The sequence below is a fragment of the Eucyclogobius newberryi genome, unplaced genomic scaffold, assembly GCF_026437365.1.
Source record: "Eucyclogobius newberryi isolate DKJ021-1_F unplaced genomic scaffold, fEucNew1.0.hap1 SCAF_31, whole genome shotgun sequence".
In the NCBI taxonomy this organism is placed as follows: Eukaryota; Metazoa; Chordata; class Actinopteri; order Gobiiformes; family Gobiidae; genus Eucyclogobius; species Eucyclogobius newberryi.
In genome coordinates, this window is record NW_027315957.1 from 150,514 (window position 1) to 170,623 (window position 20,110).

The 20,110-nt window shown below is 54.7% G+C and overlaps 1 protein-coding gene across 1 annotated transcript in view; it reads left to right on the plus strand.

Moving 5' to 3' along the window:
• The window catches only part of nup98 (nucleoporin 98 and 96 precursor), a 49,612-nt gene extending 40,110 nt beyond the window's left edge, over positions 1-9,502 (plus strand). Inside the window, exons 29-34 of the mRNA XM_072461775.1 lie at positions 1,052-1,194; positions 5,967-6,188; positions 6,264-6,505; positions 8,602-8,756; positions 8,820-8,937; positions 9,157-9,502. Of these exons, the coding sequence (XP_072317876.1) occupies positions 1,052-1,194; positions 5,967-6,188; positions 6,264-6,505; positions 8,602-8,756; positions 8,820-8,937; positions 9,157-9,350 (1,074 nt within the window). The 3' untranslated portion in view covers positions 9,351-9,502. The remainder of the gene's footprint in view (positions 1-1,051; positions 1,195-5,966; positions 6,189-6,263; positions 6,506-8,601; positions 8,757-8,819; positions 8,938-9,156) is intronic.
• Positions 9,503-20,110: the final 10,608 nt, after the last annotated feature.

The following is a 20,110-nucleotide window of genomic DNA, read 5'->3' on the forward strand; positions in this document are numbered from 1 at the left end:
CCAAGTGTGTGTTGTCTGTTCTCCTCAGGCTCCAAGTGTGTGTTGTCTGTTCTCCTCTCGCTCCAAGTGTGTGTTGTCTGTTCTCCTCAGGCTCCAAGTGTGTGTTGTCTGTTCTCCTCAGGCTCCAAGTGTGTGTTGTCTGTTCTCCTCAGGCTCTAAGTGTGTGTTGTCTGTTCTCCTCAGGCTCTAAGTGTGTGTTGTCTGTTCTCCTCCGGCTCTAAGTGTGTGTTGTCCGTTCTCCTCAGGCTCTAAGTGTGTGTTGTCTGTTCTCCTCAGGCTCTAAGTGTGTGTTGTCTGTTCTCCTCAGGCTCCAAGTGTGTGTTGTCTGTTCTCCTCAGGCTCCAAGTGTGTGTTGTCTGTTCTCCTCAGGCTCCAAGTGTGTGTTGTCTGTTCTCCTCAGGCTCCAAGTGTGTGTTGTCTGTTCTCCTCAGGCTCCAAGTGTGTGTTGTCTGTTCTCCTCAGGCTCCAAGTGTGTGTTGTCTGTTCTCCTCAGGCTCCAAGTGTGTGTTGTCTGTTCTCCTCAGGCTCCAAGTGTGTGTTGTCTGTTCTCCTCAGGCTCCAAGTGTGTGTTGTCTGTTCTCCTCAGGCTCCAAGTGTGTGTTGTCTGTTCTCCTCAGGCTCTAAGTGTGTGTTGTCTGTTCTCCTCAGGCTCCAAGTGTGTGTTGTCTGTTCTCCTCAGGCTCTAAGTGTGTGTTGTCTGTTCTCCTCAGGCTCTAAGTGTGTGTTGTCTGTTCTCCTCAGGCTCCAAGTGTGTGTTGTCTGTTCTCCTCTCGCTCTAAGTGTGTGTTGTCTGTTCTCCTCAGGCTCTAAGTGTGTGTTGTCTGTTCTCCTCAGGCTCCAAGTGTGTGTTGTCTGTTCTCCTCAGGCTCCAAGTGTGTGTTGTCTGTTCTCCTCAGGCTCTAAGTGTGTGTTGTCTGTTCTCCTCAGGCTCTAAGTGTGTGTTGTCTGTTCTCCTCAGGCTCTAAGTGTGTGTTGTCTGTTCTCCTCAGGCTCTAAGTGTGTGTTGTCTGTTCTCCTCAGGCTCTAAGTGTGTGTTGTCTGTTCTCCTCAGGGCGTGGCCGACTCGGGGAGATACGCTTGTCCTCCGCTGCCGTCTTACCTGGAGTCTGAGTGTTTGGACCTGGAGGAGGAGGAATCTGACCAGCGACCTCTGTACGACCTCTGCTTCCACCTGCTGAAGCTGTACAGCGACAGGTAACGCTTGTCGCAGCCGCTCCTCCTCCCTCTGACCGTCTCTCCTCCTCCCTCTGACCGTCTCTCCTCCTCCCTCTGACCGTCTCTCCTCCTCCCTCTGACCGCCGCTCCTCCTCCCTCTGACCGTCTCTCCTCCTCCCTCTGACCGTCTCTCCTCCTCCCTCTGACCGCCTCATGTCTGCCCGTCTATCCCTCAGACATCACCCTCTGACCGTCTCTCCTCCTCCCTCTGACCGTCTCTCCTCCTCCCTCTGACCATCTCTCCTCCTCCCTCTGACCGTCTCTCCTCCTCCCTCTGACCGTCTCTCCTCCTCCCTCTGACCGCCGCTCCTCCTCCCTCTGACCGCCTCATGTCTGCCCGTCTATCCCTCAGACATCACCCTCTGACCGTCTCTCCTCCTCCCTCTGACCGCCGCTCCTCCTCCCTCTGACCGTCTCTCCTGGTCCCTCTGACCGCCTCATGTCTGCCCGTCTATCCCTCAGACATCACCCTCTGACCGTCTCTCCTCCTCCCTCTGACCGTCTCTCCTCCTCCCTCTGACCGTCTCTCCTCCTCCCTCTGACCGTCTCTCCTCCTCCCTCTGACCGCCGCTCCTCCCTCTGACCGTCTCTCCTGGTCCCTCTGACCGCCTCATGTCTGCCCGTCTATCCCTCAGACATCACCCTCTGACCGTCTCTCCTCCTCCCTCTGACCGTCTCTCCTGGTCCCTCTGACCGCCTCATGTCTGCCCGTCTATCCCTCAGACATCACCCTCTGACCGTCTCTCCTCCTCCCTCTGACCGTCTCTCCTCCTCCCTCTGACCGTCTCTCCTCCTCCCTCTGACCGCCTCATGTCTGCCCGTCTATCCCTCAGACATCACCCTCTGACCGTCTCTCCTCCTCCCTCTGACCGTCTCTCCTCCTCCCTCTGACCGTCTCTCCTCCTCCCTCTGACCGTCTCTCCTCCTCCCTCTGACCGCCGCTCCTCCCTCTGACCGTCTCTCCTGGTCCCTCTGACCGCCTCATGTCTGCCCGTCTATCCCTCAGACATCACCCTCTGACCGTCTCTCCTCCTCCCTCTGACCGTCTCTCCTGGTCCCTCTGACCGCCTCATGTCTGCCCGTCTATCCCTCAGACATCACCCTCTGACCGTCTCTCCTCCTCCCTCTGACCGTCTCTCCTCCTCCCTCTGACCGTCTCTCCTCCTCCCTCTGACCGCCGCTCCTCCTCCCTCTGACCGTCTCTCCTCCTCCCTCTGACCGCCTCATGTCTGCCCGTCTATCCCTCAGACATCACCCTCTGACCGTCTCTCCTCCTCCCTCTGACCGTCTCTCCTCCTCCCTCTGACCGTCTCTCCTCCTCCCTCTGACCGTCTCTCCTCCTCCCTCTGACCGCCGCTCCTCCTCCCTCTGACCGCCTCATGTCTGCCCGTCTATCCCTCAGACATCACCCTCTGACCGTCTCTCCTCCTCCCTCTGACCGTCTCTCCTCCTCCCTCTGACCGCCTCATGTCTGCCCGTCTATCCCTCAGACATCACCCTCTGACCGTCTCTCCTCCTCCCTCTGACCGTCTCTCCTGGTCCCTCTGACCGCCTCATGTCTGCCCGTCTATCCCTCAGACATCACCCTCTGACCGTCTCTCCTCCTCCCTCTGACCGTCTCTCCTCCTCCCTCTGACCGTCTCTCCTCCTCCCTCTGACCGTCTCTCCTCCTCCCTCTGACCGTCTCTCCTCCTCCCTCTGACCGCCGCTCCTCCCTCTGACCGTCTCTCCTGGTCCCTCTGACCGCCTCATGTCTGCCCGTCTATCCCTCAGACATCACCCTCTGACCGTCTCTCCTCCTCCCTCTGACCGTCTCTCCTGGTCCCTCTGACCGCCTCATGTCTGCCCGTCTATCCCTCAGACATCACCCTCTGACCGTCTCTCCTCCTCCCTCTGACCGTCTCTCCTCCTCCCTCTGACCGTCTCTCCTCCTCCCTCTGACCGCCGCTCCTCCTCCCTCTGACCGTCTCTCCTCCTCCCTCTGACCGCCTCATGTCTGCCCGTCTATCCCTCAGACATCACCCTCTGACCGTCTCTCCTCCTCCCTCTGACCGTCTCTCCTCCTCCCTCTGACCGTCTCTCCTCCTCCCTCTGACCGTCTCTCCTCCTCCCTCTGACCGTCTCTCCTCCTCCCTCTGACCGCCGCTCCTCCTCCCTCTGACCGCCTCATGTCTGACCGTCTCTCCTCCTCCCTCTGACCGTCTCTCCTCCTCCCTCTGACCGTCTCTCCTCCTCCCTCTGACCGTCTCTCCTCCTCCCTCTGACCGTCTCTCCTCCTCCCTCTGACCGCCTCATGTCTGCCCGTCTATCCCTCAGACATCACCCTCTGACCGTCTCTCCTCCTCCCTCTGATCGTCTCTCCTCCTCCCTCTGACCGCCGCTCCTCCTCCCTCTGACCGTCTCTCCTGGTCCCTCTGACCGCCTCATGTCTGCCCGTCTATCCCTCAGACATCACCCTCTGACCGTCTCTCCTCCTCCCTCTGATCGTCTCTCCTCCTCCCTCTGACCGCCGCTCCTCCTCCCTCTGACCATCTCCTGTCTGCCCGTCTATCCCTCAGACATCACCCTCTGACCGTCTCTCCTCCTCCCTCTGACCGTCTCTCCTCCTCCCTCTGACCGTCTCTCCTCCTCCCTCTGACCGTCTCTCCTCCTCCCTCTGACCGCCGCTCCTCCCTCTGACCGTCTCTCCTGGTCCCTCTGACCGCCTCATGTCTGCCCGTCTATCCCTCAGACATCACCCTCTGACCGTCTCTCCTCCTCCCTCTGACCGCCTCTCCTGGTCCCTCTGACCGCCTCATGTCTGCCCGTCTATCCCTCAGACATCACCCTCTGACCGTCTCTCCTCCTCCCTCTGACCGTCTCTCCTCCTCCCTCTGACCGTCTCTCCTCCTCCCTCTGACCGTCTCTCCTCCTCCCTCTGACCGTCTCTCCTCCTCCCTCTGACCGCCGCTCCTCCTCCCTCTGACCGCCTCATGTCTGCCCGTCTATCCCTCAGACATCACCCTCTGACCGTCTCTCCTCCTCCCTCTGACCGCCGCTCCTCCTCCCTCTGACCGTCTCTCCTGGTCCCTCTGACCGCCTCATGTCTGCCCGTCTATCCCTCAGACATCACCCTCTGACCGTCTCTCCTCCTCCCTCTGACCGTCTCTCCTCCTCCCTCTGACCGTCTCTCCTCCTCCCTCTGACCGTCTCTCCTCCTCCCTCTGACGCCGCTCCTCCTCCCTCTGACCGTCTCTCCTCCTCCCTCTGACCGTCTCTCCTCCTCCCTCTGACCGCCGCTCCTCCCTCTGACCGTCTCTCCTGGTCCCTCTGACCGCCTCATGTCTGCCCGTCTATCCCTCAGACATCACCCTCTGACCGTCTCTCCTCCTCCCTCTGACCGTCTCTCCTCCTCCCTCTGACCGTCTCTCCTCCTCCCTCTGACCGTCTCTCCTCCTCCCTCTGACCGTCTCTCCTCCTCCCTCTGACCGCCGCTCCTCCTCCCTCTGACCGCCTCATGTCTGCCCGTCTATCCCTCAGACATCACCCTCTGACCGTCTCTCCTCCTCCCTCTGACCGTCTCTCCTCCTCCCTCTGACCGTCTCTCCTCCTCCCTCTGACCGTCTCTCCTCCTCCCTCTGACCGCCGCTCCTCCTCCCTCTGACCGTCTCTCCTGGTCCCTCTGACCGCCTCATGTCTGCCCGTCTATCCCTCAGACATCACCCTCTGACCGTCTCTCCTCCTCCCTCTGACCGTCTCTCCTCCTCCCTCTGACCGTCTCTCCTCCTCCCTCTGACCGTCTCTCCTCCTCCCTCTGACCGTCTCTCCTCCTCCCTCTGACCGCCTCATGTCTGCCCGTCTATCCCTCAGACATCACCCTCTGACCGTCTCTCCTCCTCCCTCTGACCGCCGCTCCTCCTCCCTCTGACCGTCTCTCCTCCTCCCTCTGACCGCCTCATGTCTGCCCGTCTATCCCTCAGACATCACCCTCTGACCGTCTCTCCTCCTCCCTCTGACCGTCTCTCCTCCTCCCTCTGACCGTCTCTCCTCCTCCCTCTGACCGTCTCTCCTCCTCCCTCTGACCGCCGCTCCTCCTCCCTCTGACCGCCTCATGTCTGCCCGTCTATCCCTCAGACATCACCCTCTGACCGTCTCTCCTCCTCCCTCTGACCGCCGCTCCTCCTCCCTCTGACCGCCTCATGTCTGCCCGTCTATCCCTCAGACATCACCCTCTGACCGTCTCTCCTCCTCCCTCTGACCGCCGCTCCTCCTCCCTCTGACCGTCTCTCCTGGTCCCTCTGACCGCCTCATGTCTGCCCGTCTATCCCTCAGACATCACCCTCTGACCGTCTCTCCTCCTCCCTCTGACCGTCTCTCCTCCTCCCTCTGACCGTCTCTCCTCCTCCCTCTGACCGTCTCTCCTCCTCCCTCTGACCGTCTCTCCTCCTCCCTCTGACCGCCGCTCCTCCTCCCTCTGACCGTCTCTCCTCCTCCCTCTGACCGCCTCATGTCTGCCCGTCTATCCCTCAGACATCACCCTCTGACCGTCTGTCCTCCTCCCTCTGACCGCCGCTCCTCCTCCCTCTGACCGTCTCTCCTCCTCCCTCTGACCGCCTCATGTCTGCCCGTCTATCCCTCAGACATCACCCTCTGACCGTCTCTCCTCCTCCCTCTGATCGTCTCTCCTCCTCCCTCTGACCGCCGCTCCTCCTCCCTCTGACAGTCTCTCCTGGTCCCTCTGACCATCTCCTGTCTGCCCGTCTCTCCCTCAGACATCACCCTCTGCAGCCGCTGCTGGACCCTCTGGCCGTGTCCCCTCACAGACTGGACTTCAGGCTGAGTTGGCACTTGTGGAGCGTCCTGGAGGCTCTGAACTACAGTCACCTCCCTGAGGCGGGCCTGGGTCTGCTGCACGTGTCCTTCTGCTCTGTCCTGGAGAGCGTGGGACTGTGGCACCTCGGGGTGTTCGTGCTGCTGCACATACAGAGCCACAGGTGACGCTGAACCTTTATTCTGAGCCTGAAGAACTCTGGCAGGGCATCTGACTCACTGACCCGTCTCTCCTGCAGTGAGCGAGAGCGCGCAGTGCGTCTGATGCTGTCCCTGCACTGCCCCCTGGTGGAAACGGAGGAGTCGCAGCGGAGAGAGCACTTCCTGACTCAGACTCTGCTGATACCGGAGCAGTGGATCCACCAGGCCAAAGCTCTGAGGGCCCGGAGCCAGAACGACGCCCGTCTGCAGGCGCTGCACCTGTACCGCGCCGGAGAGTGGAGCCAGTGCCACCGCACCCTGACCCGTCACCTGGCCTCGGGTAAGAGCGTTTAACTGACCCGTCGCCTGGCCTCGGGTAAGAGCGTTTAACTGACCCGTCACCTGGCCTCGGGTAAGAGCGTTTAACTGACCCGTCGCCTGGCCTCGGGTAAGAGCGTTTAACTGACCCGTCACCTGGCCTCGGGTAAGAGCGTTTAACTGACCCGTCGCCTGGCCTCGGGTAAGAGCGTTTAACTGACCCGTCACCTGGCCTCGGGTAAGAGCGTTTAACTGACCCGTCACCTGGCCTCGGGTAAGAGCGTTTAACTGACCCGTCACCTGGCCTCGGGTAAGAGCGTTTAACTGACCCGTCACCTGGCCTCGGGTAAGAGCGTTTAACTGACCCGTCGCCTGGCCTCGGGTAAGAGCGTTTAACTGACCCGTCACCTGGCCTCGGGTAAGAGCGTTTAACTGACCCGTCACCTGGCCTCGGGTAAGAGCGTTTAACTGACCCGTCGCCTGGCCTCGGGTAAGAGCGTTTAACTGACCCGTCACCTGGCCTCGGGTAAGAGCGTTTAACTGACCCGTCGCCTGGCCTCGGGTAAGAGCGTTTAACTGACCCGTCACCTGGCCTCGGGTAAGAGCGTTTAACTGACCCGTCACCTGGCCTCGGGTAAGAGCGTTTAACTGACCCGTCACCTGGCCTCGGGTAAGAGCGTTTAACTGACCCGTCACCTGGCCTCGGGTAAGAGCGTTTAACTGACCCGTCGCCTGGCCTCGGGTAAGAGCGTTTAACTGACCCGTCACCTGGCCTCGGGTAAGAGCGTTTAACTGACCCGTCACCTGGCCTCGGGTAAGAGCGTTTAACTGACCCGTCACCTGGCCTCGAGTAAGAGCGTTTAACTGACCCGTCGCCTGGCCTCGGGTAAGAGCGTTTAACTGACCCGTCACCTGGCCTCGGGTAAGAGCGTTTAACTGACCCGTCACCTGGCCTCGGGTAAGAGCGTTTAACTGACCCGTCGCCTGGCCTCGGTTAAGAGCGTTTAACTGACCCGTCGCCTGGCCTCGGTTAAGAGCGTTTAACTGACCCGTCGCCTGGCCTCGGGTAAGAGCGTTTAACTGACCCGTCACCTGGCCTCGGGTAAGAGCGTTTAACTGACCCGTCACCTGGCCTCGGGTAAGAGCGTTTAACTGACCCGTCACCTGGCCTCGGGTAAGAGCGTTTAACTGACCCGTCACCTGGCCTCGGGTAAGAGCGTTTAACTGACCCGTCACCTGGCCTCGGGTAAGAGCGTTTAACTGACCCGTCACCTGGCCTCGGGTAAGAGCGTTTAACTGACCCGTCGCCTGGCCTCGGGTAAGAGCGTTAAACTGACCCGTCGCCTGGCCTCGGGTAAGAGCGTTTAACTGACCCGTCACCTGGCCTCGGGTAAGAGCGTTTAACTGACCCGTCACCTGGCCTCGGGTAAGAGCGTTTAACTGACCCGTCACCTGGCCTCGGGTAAGAGCGTTTAACTGACCCGTCACCTGGCCTCGGGTAAGAGCGTTTAACTGACCCGTCACCTGGCCTCGGTTAAGAGCGTTTAACTGACCCGTCACCTGGCCTCGGGTAAGAGCGTTTAACTGACCCGTCACCTGGCCTCGGGTAAGAGCGTTTAACTGACCCGTCGCCTGGCCTCGGGTAAGAGCGTTTAACTGACCCGTCGCCTGGCCTCGGGTAAGAGCGTTTAACTGACCCGTCACCTGGCCTCGGGTAAGAGCGTTTAACTGACCCGTCACCTGGCCTCGGGTAAGAGCGTTTAACTGACCCGTCACCTGGCCTCGGGTAAGAGCGTTTAACTGACCCGTCACCTGGCCTCGGGTAAGAGCGTTTAACTGACCCGTCACCTGGCCTCGGGTAAGAGCGTTTAACTGACCCGTCACCTGGCCTCGGGTAAGAGCGTTTAACTGACCCGTCACCTGGCCTCGGGTAAGAGCGTTTAACTGACCCGTCGCCTGGCCTCGGGTAAGAGCGTTTAACTGACCCGTCACCTGGCCTCGGGTAAGAGCGTTGTTGGCCCCTCTGTTAAACCCCGCCCCTCTGTTGTTAAACCCCGCCCCTCTGTTGTTAAACCCCGCCCCTCTGTTGTTAAACCCCGCCCCTCTGTTGTTTTCCAGACTGCATCATCAATGAGAGGCTGGACTTCCTGCTGGAGTTCCTGGAGGGCCTCAGTGTTCCTGAGCGCAGCGCCGTCGTCCAGGACTGGGACAGTTGTGGGAGACTGTTCCTGGACTACATCCGGGTCCTGAAGACGCTGCAGCACATCCAGCAGGTGGCGCTCTTCTCTTCACGCTTCAGTCATGTCATGTGTCTGTGGTCTCACTTCCTCTCTCAGTCTGAAGGTGGCGCCAGCGGCTTTGAGCTGGAGCGTCTTTACACTGACGTCACGTCTCTCTGTGGAAGGATCGATCTGCTGCCCTGTCACAACGCCAAGGACCGGCTCGCCCAATCAGGTGAGAGAACCCTCAGGAACAAGGACCGGCTCGCCCAATCAGGTGAGAGAACCCTCAGGAACCCACCACCTCCTCCACAGAGACGGGAACCCACCACCTCCTCTCTGTTAAAGGGGCCGCTCCGCCGTGCCAGAAGGTTCCGTGTTAAACGGTTGCACTGCCTCTGTCTGGCCAACTCGTCTTGACCCTCGCCGCGTCCTGACCCTTGTGTCTTTCCAGAGATGGCGAAGCGTCTGGCCAACATCCTGCGTGTGGTGGTGTCGCTGCAGCTCGGCGACTCTCCTGAAGGTGGCGCCGCTCTGGTCCACGTTGCGCCTCACATCAGCCGCCTGCCCATGCCCGAGGACTACACGCTGGAGGAGCTGCGAGGCCTCACCCAGTCCTACCTGCGCCAGCTCGTCCTCAGCCAATGACAGCCAGGTGAGGGCGGGACTGGGAGGCACGCGGCCAATCAGATGCCACCAGACACTTCCCCATGGAAACCAACACAGGGAACATTAGCACAGCAAATATGCCTCTGTGCGTGAGCAATGCGGAACATTCATCCGGCTTTAAATGGAACATAATGACACATGTGGGCGTGTCCTTCAGGGGGCGCTGTGACACATGTGGGCGTGTCCACCAGGGGGCGCTGTGACACATGTGGGCGTGTCCACCAGGGGGCGCTGTGACACATGTGGGCGTGTCCTCCAGAGGGCGCTGTGACACATGTGGGCGTGTCCTTCAGGGGGCGCTGTGACACATGTGGGCGTGTCCTCCAGAGGGCGCTGTGACACATGTGGGCGTGTCCTCCAGGGGGCGCTGTGACACATGTGGGCGTGTCCTCCAGAGGGCGCTGTGACACATGTGGGCGTGTCCTCCAGAGGGCGCTGTGACACCTGTGGGCGTGTCCTCCAGGGGGCGCTGTGACACCTGTGGGCGTGTCCTCCAGGGGGCGCTGTGACACCTGTGGGCGTGTCCTCCAGGGGGCGCTGTGACACCTGTGGGCGTGTCCTCCAGAGGGCGCTGTGACACATGTGGGCGTGTCCTCCAGAGGGCGCTGTGACACATGTGGGCGTGTCCTCCAGGGGGCGCTGTGACACCTGTGGGCGTGTCCTCCAGGGGCGCTGTGACACCTGTGGGCGTGTCCTCCAGGGGGCGCTGTGACACCTGTGGGCGTGTCCTCCAGGGGGCGCTGTGAGACATGTGGGCGTGTCCTCCAGAGGGCGCTGTGACACATGTGGGCGTGTCCTCCAGGGGGCGCTGTGACACATGTGGGCGTGTCCTCCAGAGGGCGCTGTGACACATGTGGGCGTGTCCTCCAGGGGGCGCTGTGACACATGTGGGCGTGTCCTCCAGGGGGCGCTGTGACACATGTGGGCGTGTCCTCCAGGGGGCGCTGTGACACATGTGGGCGTGTCCTCCAGAGGGCGCTGTGACACATGTGGGCGTGTCCTCCAGGGGGCGCTGTGACACATGTGGGCGTGTCCTCCAGAGGGCGCTGTGACACATGTGGGCGTGTCCTCCAGGGGGCGCTGTGACACATGTGGGCGTGTCCTCCAGGGGGCGCTGTGACACCTGTGGGCGTGTCCTCCAGGGGGCGCTGTGACACCTGTGGGCGTGTCCTCCAGGGGGCGCTGTGACACCTGTGGGCGTGTCCTCCAGAGGGCGCTGTGACACATGTGGGCGTGTCCTCCAGAGGGCGCTGTGACACATGTGGGCGTGTCCTCCAGGGGGCGCTGTGACACCTGTGGGCGTGTCCTCCAGGGGCGCTGTGACACCTGTGGGCGTGTCCTCCAGGGGGCGCTGTGACACCTGTGGGCGTGTCCTCCAGGGGGCGCTGTGACACATGTGGGCGTGTCCTCCAGGGGGCGCTGTGACACCTGTGGGCGTGTCCTCCAGGGGCGCTGTGACACCTGTGGGCGTGTCCTCCAGGGGCGCTGTGACACCTGTGGGCGTGTCCTCCAGAGGGCGCTGTGACACATGTGGGCGTGTCCTCCAGGGGGCGCTGTGACACATGTGGGCGTGTCCTCCAGAGGGCGCTGTGACACATGTGGGCGTGTCCTCCAGGGGGCGCTGTGACACATGTGGGCGTGTCCTCCAGGGGGCGCTGTGACACATGTGGGCGTGTCCTCCAGGGGGCGCTTTGACACATGTGGGCGTGTCCTCCAGGGGGCGCTTTGACACATGTGGGCGTGTCCTCCAGGGGGCGCTGTGACACATGTGGGCGTGTCCTCCAGGGGGCGCTGTGACACATGTGGGCGTGTCCTCCACAGTAGTTTTTACTTTTATCCACAGAAATATTACACACTTTTAACACAAGTTATACTTTTGTAAAGTGAAAATATTATTTTTAAGGCGAAAATCGTCTTTTCTTTCCATCTTTGTTCAAAGACTTTGTGTTTCGCTCAGGTGTGAGTTCTGGTGTGAGTTCTGGTGTGAGTTCTGGTGCGCTAAAGCTCTAGACGTGCAGTAGACATGGGGCGACGCCCCTCATGTCCCGCACTGCGCCTTTAACGGCCTGGATTCATTCTCCTGTGACTCGACTAAAAAGATTCAGAATGAAAACACGCTCAATTTAACTTTACAGCTGTAAATAATGAAGAGCCAATCAGAGCAGAGCATCCAAGCCTCAGCCAATGAAAATTAAGCAAAGAAATTCAAATTCAAGAAATTTAATTTAAAAACAGATCCGGGTTTAGATCCGGGTTTAGATCCGGGTTTAGAGCCGGGTTTAGATCCGGGTTTAGAGCCGGGTTTAGAGCCGGGTTTAGATCCGGGTTTAGAGCCGGGTTTAGAGCCGGGTTTAGAGCCGGGTTTAGAGCCGGGTTTAGAGCCGGGTTTAGAGCCGGGTTTAGAGCCGGGTTTAGATCCGGGTTTAGAGCCGGGTTTAGAGCCGGGTTTAGATCCGGGTTTAGATCCGGGTTTAGAGCCGGGTTTAGAGCCGGGTTTAGATCCGGGTTTAGAGCCGGGTTTAGATCCGGGTTTAGAGCCGGGTTTAGATCCGGGTTTAGAGCCGGGTTTAGATCTGGGTTGTCGCGTGTTGATGTTTTTTATGATGTTTTTCTGACTTGTGGCTGTTTTGTGGTTGGAATGTGAGAAAAAGGATATTTTTGTAGATTTGCAGCGTTTTGTTGGAACGAGACGAAGATTTAAAGTTTGTGCAAAGAAATGACTTTAATGTGAGATATTTTTAATAAAGACGTGTTGATCAAATAAAGTGTTTCACTGTCGACTCTTAAAGCTGTGAAAGTAACAATTCTGCAGTAAAATATTATTTTTTGGTATTTTAGTACTTTCAATAGTACGTCAAAGTACGTTCAAAAGTACGCTGGAGTTTTGAGGCCCAAGTTCATAGTAGTATAGTTCAGGGGTAAATGCTGTATCAGAGCGTGGTGAGCTTCACTCACATATGTGTGATTGACAGGACAGTCCCAGGTCATGTGACAGTGGTTCACCTCCTGGTGGCGCTGTTTCTACAACAGTTGCATTTCCCTGGGAAGAACTTTGACCTTTGACCTCGAGTTAAGAAGAAAGTTGGCGCTTCTGACCAAATAAGGGCATGAATGTGGGAGGGGCTCCTCTGGCTCCTCCCACTCTTCATCTGTCAAAACATGAGATTCTTTCATTTGTTTTCATATATTTAGTATTTGTCCAGATTAAAAATGTATTGATATAATTTATATATTATTCCTCTTGAAAGGTTAAAGGTCATGACCTTGATAAACATCTGAGTCAGAGGTTATAAAGGTCATGACCTTGATAAACATCTGAGTCAGAGGTTTAAAGGTCATGACCTTGATAAACATCTGAGTCAGAGGTTATAAAGGTCATGACCTTGATAAACATCTGAGTCAGAGGTTTAAAGGTCATGACCTTGATAAACATCTGAGTCAGAGGTTATAAAGGTCATGACCTTGATAAACATCTGAGTCAGAGGTTATAAAGGTCATGACCTTGATAAACATCTGAGTCACAGGTTATAAAGGTCATGACCTTGATAAACATCTGAGTCACAGGTTATAAAGGTCATGACCTTGATAAACATCTGAGTCACAGGTTATAAAGGTCATGACCTTGATAAACATCTGAGTCACAGGTTATAAAGGTCATGACCTTGATAAACATCTGAGTCACAGGTTATAAAGGTCATGACCTTGATAAACATCTGAGTCACAGGTTATAAAGGTCATGACCTTGATAAACATCTGAGTCAGAGGTTATAAAGGTCATGACCTTGATAAACATCTGAGTCAGAGGTTATAAAGGTCATGACCTTGATAAACATCTGAGTCACAGGTTATAAAGGTCATGACCTTGATAAACATCTGAGTCAGAGGTTATAAAGGTCATGACCTTGATAAACATCTGAGTCACAGGTTATAAAGGTCATGACCTTGATAAACATCTGAGTCAGAGGTTATAAAGGTCATGACCTTGATAAACATCTGAGTCACAGGTTATAAAGGTCATGACCTTGATAAACATCTGAGTCAGAGGTTATAAAGGTCATGACCTTGATAAACATCTTAGTCACAGGTTATAAAGGTCATGACCTTGATAAACATCTGAGTCAGAGGTTATAAAGGTCATGACCTTGATAAACATCTTAGTCACAGGTTATAAAGGTCATGACCTTGATAAACATCTGAGTCAGAGGTTATAAAGGTCATGACCTTGATAAACATCTGAGTCAGAGGTTATAAAGGTCATGACCTTGATAAACATCTTAGTCACAGGTTATAAAGGTCATGACCTTGATAAACATCTGAGTCACAGGTTATACAGGTCATGACCTTGATAAACATCTGAGTCAGAGGTTATAAAGGTCATGACCTTGATAAACATCTTAGTCACAGGTTATAAAGGTCATGACCTTGATAAACATCTGAGTCACAGGTTATAAAGGTCATGACTCTTTATGTGTAAAAAACATTAAAAGTTCTGTTTCTCTTTCCACACATTAAAGCTTTTCATGTCATTCTCTTTTACATCTGGTGAAAAACCTTTAGACCTTTTGTCCTCCAGACCTTGAGTCTCAGCTCAGTTCTATTTGGTACAAAACCTTTGGTCATAAAGTTTTACCAGTTTAAGTTTGTAACATGTGTGTTTAGTTTGTTCTGATCAGCTCCTTCCATGTTGTAAGAACAGATTTGAGCCAGAGATTCTTCACTTCCTCCAAATGACTCAAGCGTCTGTCATCTGCAGTAAGAACTGTACAGGAACCTCAGGCACCACATGACTCTCAGTATAAGACCTGTACAGGAACCTCAGGCACCACATGACTCTCAGTATAAGACCTGTACAGGAACCTCAGGCACCACATGACTCTCAGTATAAGACCTGTACAGGAACCCCCGGCACCACATGACTCTCAGTATAAGACCTGTACAGGAACCTCAGGCACCACATTACTCTCAGTATAAGACCTGTACAGGAACCCCCGGCACCACATGACTCTCAGTATAAGACCTGTACAGGAACCCCCGGCACCACATGACTCTCAGTATAAGACCTGTACAGGAACCTCAGGCACCACATGACTCTCAGTATAAGACCTGTACAGGAACCCCCGGCACCACATGACTCTCAGTATAAGACCTGTACAGGAACCTCAGGCACCACATGACTCTCAGTATAAGACCTGTACAGGAACCTCAGGCACCACATGACTCTCAGTATAAGACCTGTACAGGAACCTCAGGCACCACATGACTCTCAGTATAAGACCTGTACAGGAACCTCAGGCACCACATGACTCTCAGTATAAGACCTGTACAGGAACCTCAGGCACCACATGACTCTCAGTATAAGACCTGTACAGGAACCCCCGGCACCACATGACTCTCAGTATAAGACCTGTACAGGAACCTCAGGCACCACATGACTCTCAGTATAAGACCTGTACAGGAACCTCAGGCACCACATGACTCTCAGTATAAGACCTGTACAGGAACCCCCGGCACCACATGACTCTCAGTATAAGACCTGTACAGGAACCTCAGGCACCACATGACTCTCAGTATAAGACCTGTACAGGAACCTCAGGCACCACATGACTCTCAGTATAAGACCATTGAGCACAACACTCTGGATCACACCAGCAACGCTCTCATTTCACCTGAAATAAAGTCATTTATCACACAAGGTAAGCTCCGCCCCCTTTTTATTTTTATAATTGTAGAGTTTTAGATCAGATTTGAGGTTTATTTTAATATAAATCTAGATCTTATCTTATCTTAGTTTAATTCCATCAGTGTCTAGAACAGAGAGAATAATCTGTGCAAAACATTCATATTTATACTTTCAATCCTTTGATTTAGACTTTAGTTTTTCAAGGTCTTTATAGTAAAGAAAATGGTATATTATCTTTAACATTGATAGTTCTTTATGAAGTGCCACGCCTAAATATTTAAGAGATTCTGTTTGTCATTTAAACATCTTTCTAAAGGACAGAGGGGGCGCCAGAGAGACACTTTTAAACATGGACATGTTTGTTTCGATATAATATAACATCTGCAGCAGGACATGTCCCGTCCCATCGGGACATCTGCAGAAGGACATGTCCCGTCCCATCGGGACATCTGCAGCAGGACATGTCCCGTCCCATCGGGACATCTGCAGAAGGACATGTCCCGTCCCATCGGGACATCTGCAGCAGGACATGTCCCGTCCCATCGGGACATCTGCAGAAGGACATGTCCCGTCCCATCGGGACATCTGCAGCAGGACATGTCCCGTCCCATCGGGACATCTGCAGAAGGACATGTCCCGTCCCATCGGGACATCTGCAGCTGGACATGTCCCGTCCCATCGAGACATCTGCAGCTGGACATGTCCCGTCCCATCGAGACATCTGCAGCTGGACATGTCCCGTCCCATCGAGACATCTGCAGCTGGACATGTCCCGTCCCATCGAGACATCTGCAGCTGGACATGTCCCGTCCCATCGAGACATCTGCAGCTGGACATGTCCCGTCCCATCGAGAAGCAATCAACTGTTTTTGTTTAATGTTTTGGGCCAATGTTTCCAAGTTCAAAGCGAACAACAGAGAGGACCAAGCACAGCCCTGTCCCACTCCTCTGTCCAGTCACATGACCATCGTAAAGAGCCTCAATATCACTTTAAATAAATAAGTCCAGACTTATTCTTCCATCTTTGTTTAGTTGTCTTGTTTGTGTCTCATTGTGTGTAAAGATGGTCTTATGTCCTCTTGTTTGTGTCTCATTGTGTGTTAAGATGGTCTTATGTCGTCTTGTGTGTGTCTCATTGTGTGTAAAGATGGTCTTATGTCTCTTGTGTGTGTCTCATTGTGTGTAAAGATGGTCTTATGTCGTCTTGTGTGTGTCTCATTGTGTGTTAAGATGGTCTTATGTCGTCTTGTGTGTGTCTCATTGTGTGTAAAGATGGTCTTATGTCGTCTTGTGTGTGTCTCATTGTGTGTAAAGATGGTCTTATGTCCTCTTGTGTGTGTCTCATTGTGTGTAAAGATGGTCTTATGTCCTCTTGTGTGTGTCTCATTGTGTGTAAAGATGGTCTTATGTCCTCTTGTGTGTGTCTCATTGTGTGTAAAGATGGTCTTATGTCCTCTTGTGTGTGTCTCATTGTGTGTAAAGATGGTCTTATGTCCTCTTGTGTGTGTCTCATTGTGTGTAAAGATGGTCTTATGTCTCTTGTGTGTGTCTCATTGTGTGTAAAGATGGTCTTATGTCCTCTTGTGTGTGTCTCATTGTGTCTAAAGATGGTCTTATGTCCTCTTGTGTGTGTCTCATTGTGTCTAAAGATGGTCTTATGTCCTCTTGTGTGTGTCTCATTGTGTGTAAAGATGGTCTTATGTCCTCTTGTGTGTGTCTCATTGTGTGTAAAGATGGTCTTATGTCCTCTTGTGTGTGTGTCTCATTGTGTCTAAAGATGGTCTTATGTCCTCTTGTGTGTGTCTCATTGTGTCTAAAGATGGTCTTATGTCCTCTTGTGTGTGTCTCATTGTGTGTAAAGATGGTCTTATGTCGTCTTGTGTGTGTCTCATTGTGTGTAAAGATGGTCTTATGTCCTCTTGTGTGTGTCTCATTGTGTGTAAAGATGGTCTTATGTCCTCTTGTGTGTGTGTCTCATTGTGTCTAAAGATGGTCTTATGTCCTCTTGTGTGTGTCTCATTGTGTCTAAAGATGGTCTTATGTCCTCTTGTGTGTGTCTCATTGTGTGTAAAGATGGTCTTATGTCCTCTTGTGTGTGTCTCATTGTGTGTAAAGATGGTCTTATGTCGTCTTGTGTGTGTCTCATTGTGTGTAAAGATGGTCTTATGTCCTCTTGTGTGTGTCTCATTGTGTGTAAAGATGGTCTTATGTCCTCTTGTGTGTGTCTCATTGTGTGTAAAGATGGTCTTATGTCCTCTTGTGTGTGTCTCATTGTGTGTAAAGATGGTCTTATGTCCTCTTGTGTGTGTCTCATTGTGTCTAAAGATGGTCTTATGTCCTCTTGTGTGTGTCTCATTGTGTCTAAAGATGGTCTTATGTCCTCTTGTGTGTGTCTCATTGTGTGTAAAGATGGTCTTATGTCCTCTTGTGTGTGTCTCATTGTGTGTAAAGATGGTCTTATGTCGTCTTGTGTGTGTCTCATTGTGTGTAAAGATGGTCTTATGTCGATCAAAAGACACATGTGCATCATTATCTGGACCATATTTATGTGTGAATATCTCATGTCACAACGTGGGCACCTGCGGTTTATGACAGGTGCGGTTTATGACAGGTGCGGTTTATGACAGGTGCGGTTTATGACAGGTGCAGTTTATGACAGGTGCGGCCCTGTTAGTTTATGAATCATATCCAGAAATGGTCTTGAAGTGGCACATTTTGGAGCAGTTGATGAGCATAAGTGTCCAACCACAGGAGACGTGTCCAACCACTGCAGACGTGTCCAACCACAGGAGACGTGTCCAACCACAGGAGACGTGTCCAACCACAGGAGACGTGTCCAACCACTGCAGACGTGTCCAACCACAGGAGACGTGTCCAACCACAGGAGACGTGTCCAACCACAGGAGACGTGTCCAACCACTGCAGACGTGTCCAACCACAGGAGACGTGTCCAACCACAGGAGACGTGTCCAACCACAGGAGACGTGTCCAACCACTGCAGACGTGTCCAACCACAGGAGACGTGTCCAACCACAGGAGACGTGTCCAACCACAGGAGACGTGTCCAACCACTGCAGACGTGTCCAACCACAGGAGACGTGTCCAACCACAGGAGACGTGTCCAACCACAGGAGACGTGTCCAACCACTGCAGACGTGTCCAACCACAGGAGACGTGTCCAACCACAGGAGACGTGTCCAACCACTGCAGACGTGTCCAACCACAGGAGACGTGTCCAACCACAGGAGACGTGTCCAACCACAGGAGACGTGTCCAACCACTGCAGACGTGTCCAACCACTGCAGACGTGTCCAACCACAGGAGACGTGTCCAACCACTGCAGACGTGTCCAACCACTGCAGACGTGTCCAACCACTGCAGACGTGTCCAACCACAGGAGACGTGTCCAACCACAGGAGACGTGTCCAACCACAGGAGACGTGTCCAACCACAGGAGACGTGTCCAACCACTGCAGACGTGTCCAACCACTGCAGACGTGTCCAACCACAGGAGACGTGTCCAACCACAGGAGACGTGTCCAACCACAGGAGACGTGTCCAACCACAGGAGACGTGTCCAACCACAGGAGACGTGTCCAACCACTGCAGACGTGTCCAACCACTGCAGACGTGTCCAACCACTGCAGACGTGTCCAACCACAGGAGACGTGTCCAACCACAGGAGACGTGTCCAACCACAGGAGACGTGTCCAACCACTGCAGACGTGTCCAACCACTGCAGACGTGTCCAACCACCGCAGACGTGTCCAACCACCGCAGACGTGTCCAACCACAGGAGACGTGTCCAACCACTGCAGACGTGTCCAACCACAGGAGACGTGTCCAACCACAGGAGACGTGTCCAACCACTGCAGACGTGTCCAACCACTGCAGACGTGTCCAACCACAGGAGACGTGTCCAACCACTGCAGACGTGTCCAACCACCGCAGACGTGTCCAACCACAGGAGACGTGTCCAACCACTGCAGACGTGTCCAACCACTGCAGACGTGTCCAACCACAGGAGACGTGTCCAACCACAGGAGACGTGTCCAACCACAGGAGACGTGTCCAACCACTGCAGACGTGTCCAACCACAGGAGACGTGTCCAACCACAGGAGACGTGTCCAACCACTGCAGACGTGTCCAACCACAGGAGACGTGTCCAACCACAGGAGACGTGTCCAACCACAGGAGACGTGTCCAACCACTGCAGACGTGTCCAACCACAGGAGACGTGTCCAACCACAGGAGACGTGTCCAACCACAGGAGACGTGTCCAACCACTGCAGACGTGTCCAACCACAGGAGACGTGTCCAACCACAGGAGACGTGTCCAACCACAGGAGACGTGTCCAACCACTGCAGACGTGTCCAACCACAGGAGACGTGTCCAACCACAGGAGACGTGTCCAACCACAGGAGACGTGTCCAACCACTGCAGACGTGTCCAACCACAGGAGACGTGTCCAACCACAGGAGACGTGTCCAACCACAGGAGACGTGTCCAACCACTGCAGACGTGTCCAACCACAGGAGACGTGTCCAACCACAGGAGACGTGTCCAACCACAGGAGACGTGTCCAACCACTGCAGACGTGTCCAACCACAGGAGACGTGTCCAACCACAGGAGACGTGTCCAACCACTGCAGACGTGTCCAACCACAGGAGACGTGTCCAACCACAGGAGACGTGTCCAACCACAGGAGACGTGTCCAACCACTGCAGACGTGTCCAACCACTGCAGACGTGTCCAACCACAGGAGACGTGTCCAACCACTGCAGACGTGTCCAACCACTGCAGACGTGTCCAACCACTGCAGACGTGTCCAACCACAGGAGACGTGTCCAACCACAGGAGACGTGTCCAACCACAGGAGACGTGTCCAACCACAGGAGACGTGTCCAACCACTGCAGACGTGTCCAACCACTGCAGACGTGTCCAACCACAGGAGACGTGTCCAACCACAGGAGACGTGTCCAACCACAGGAGACGTGTCCAACCACAGGAGACGTGTCCAACCACTGCAGACGTGTCCAACCACTGCAGACGTGT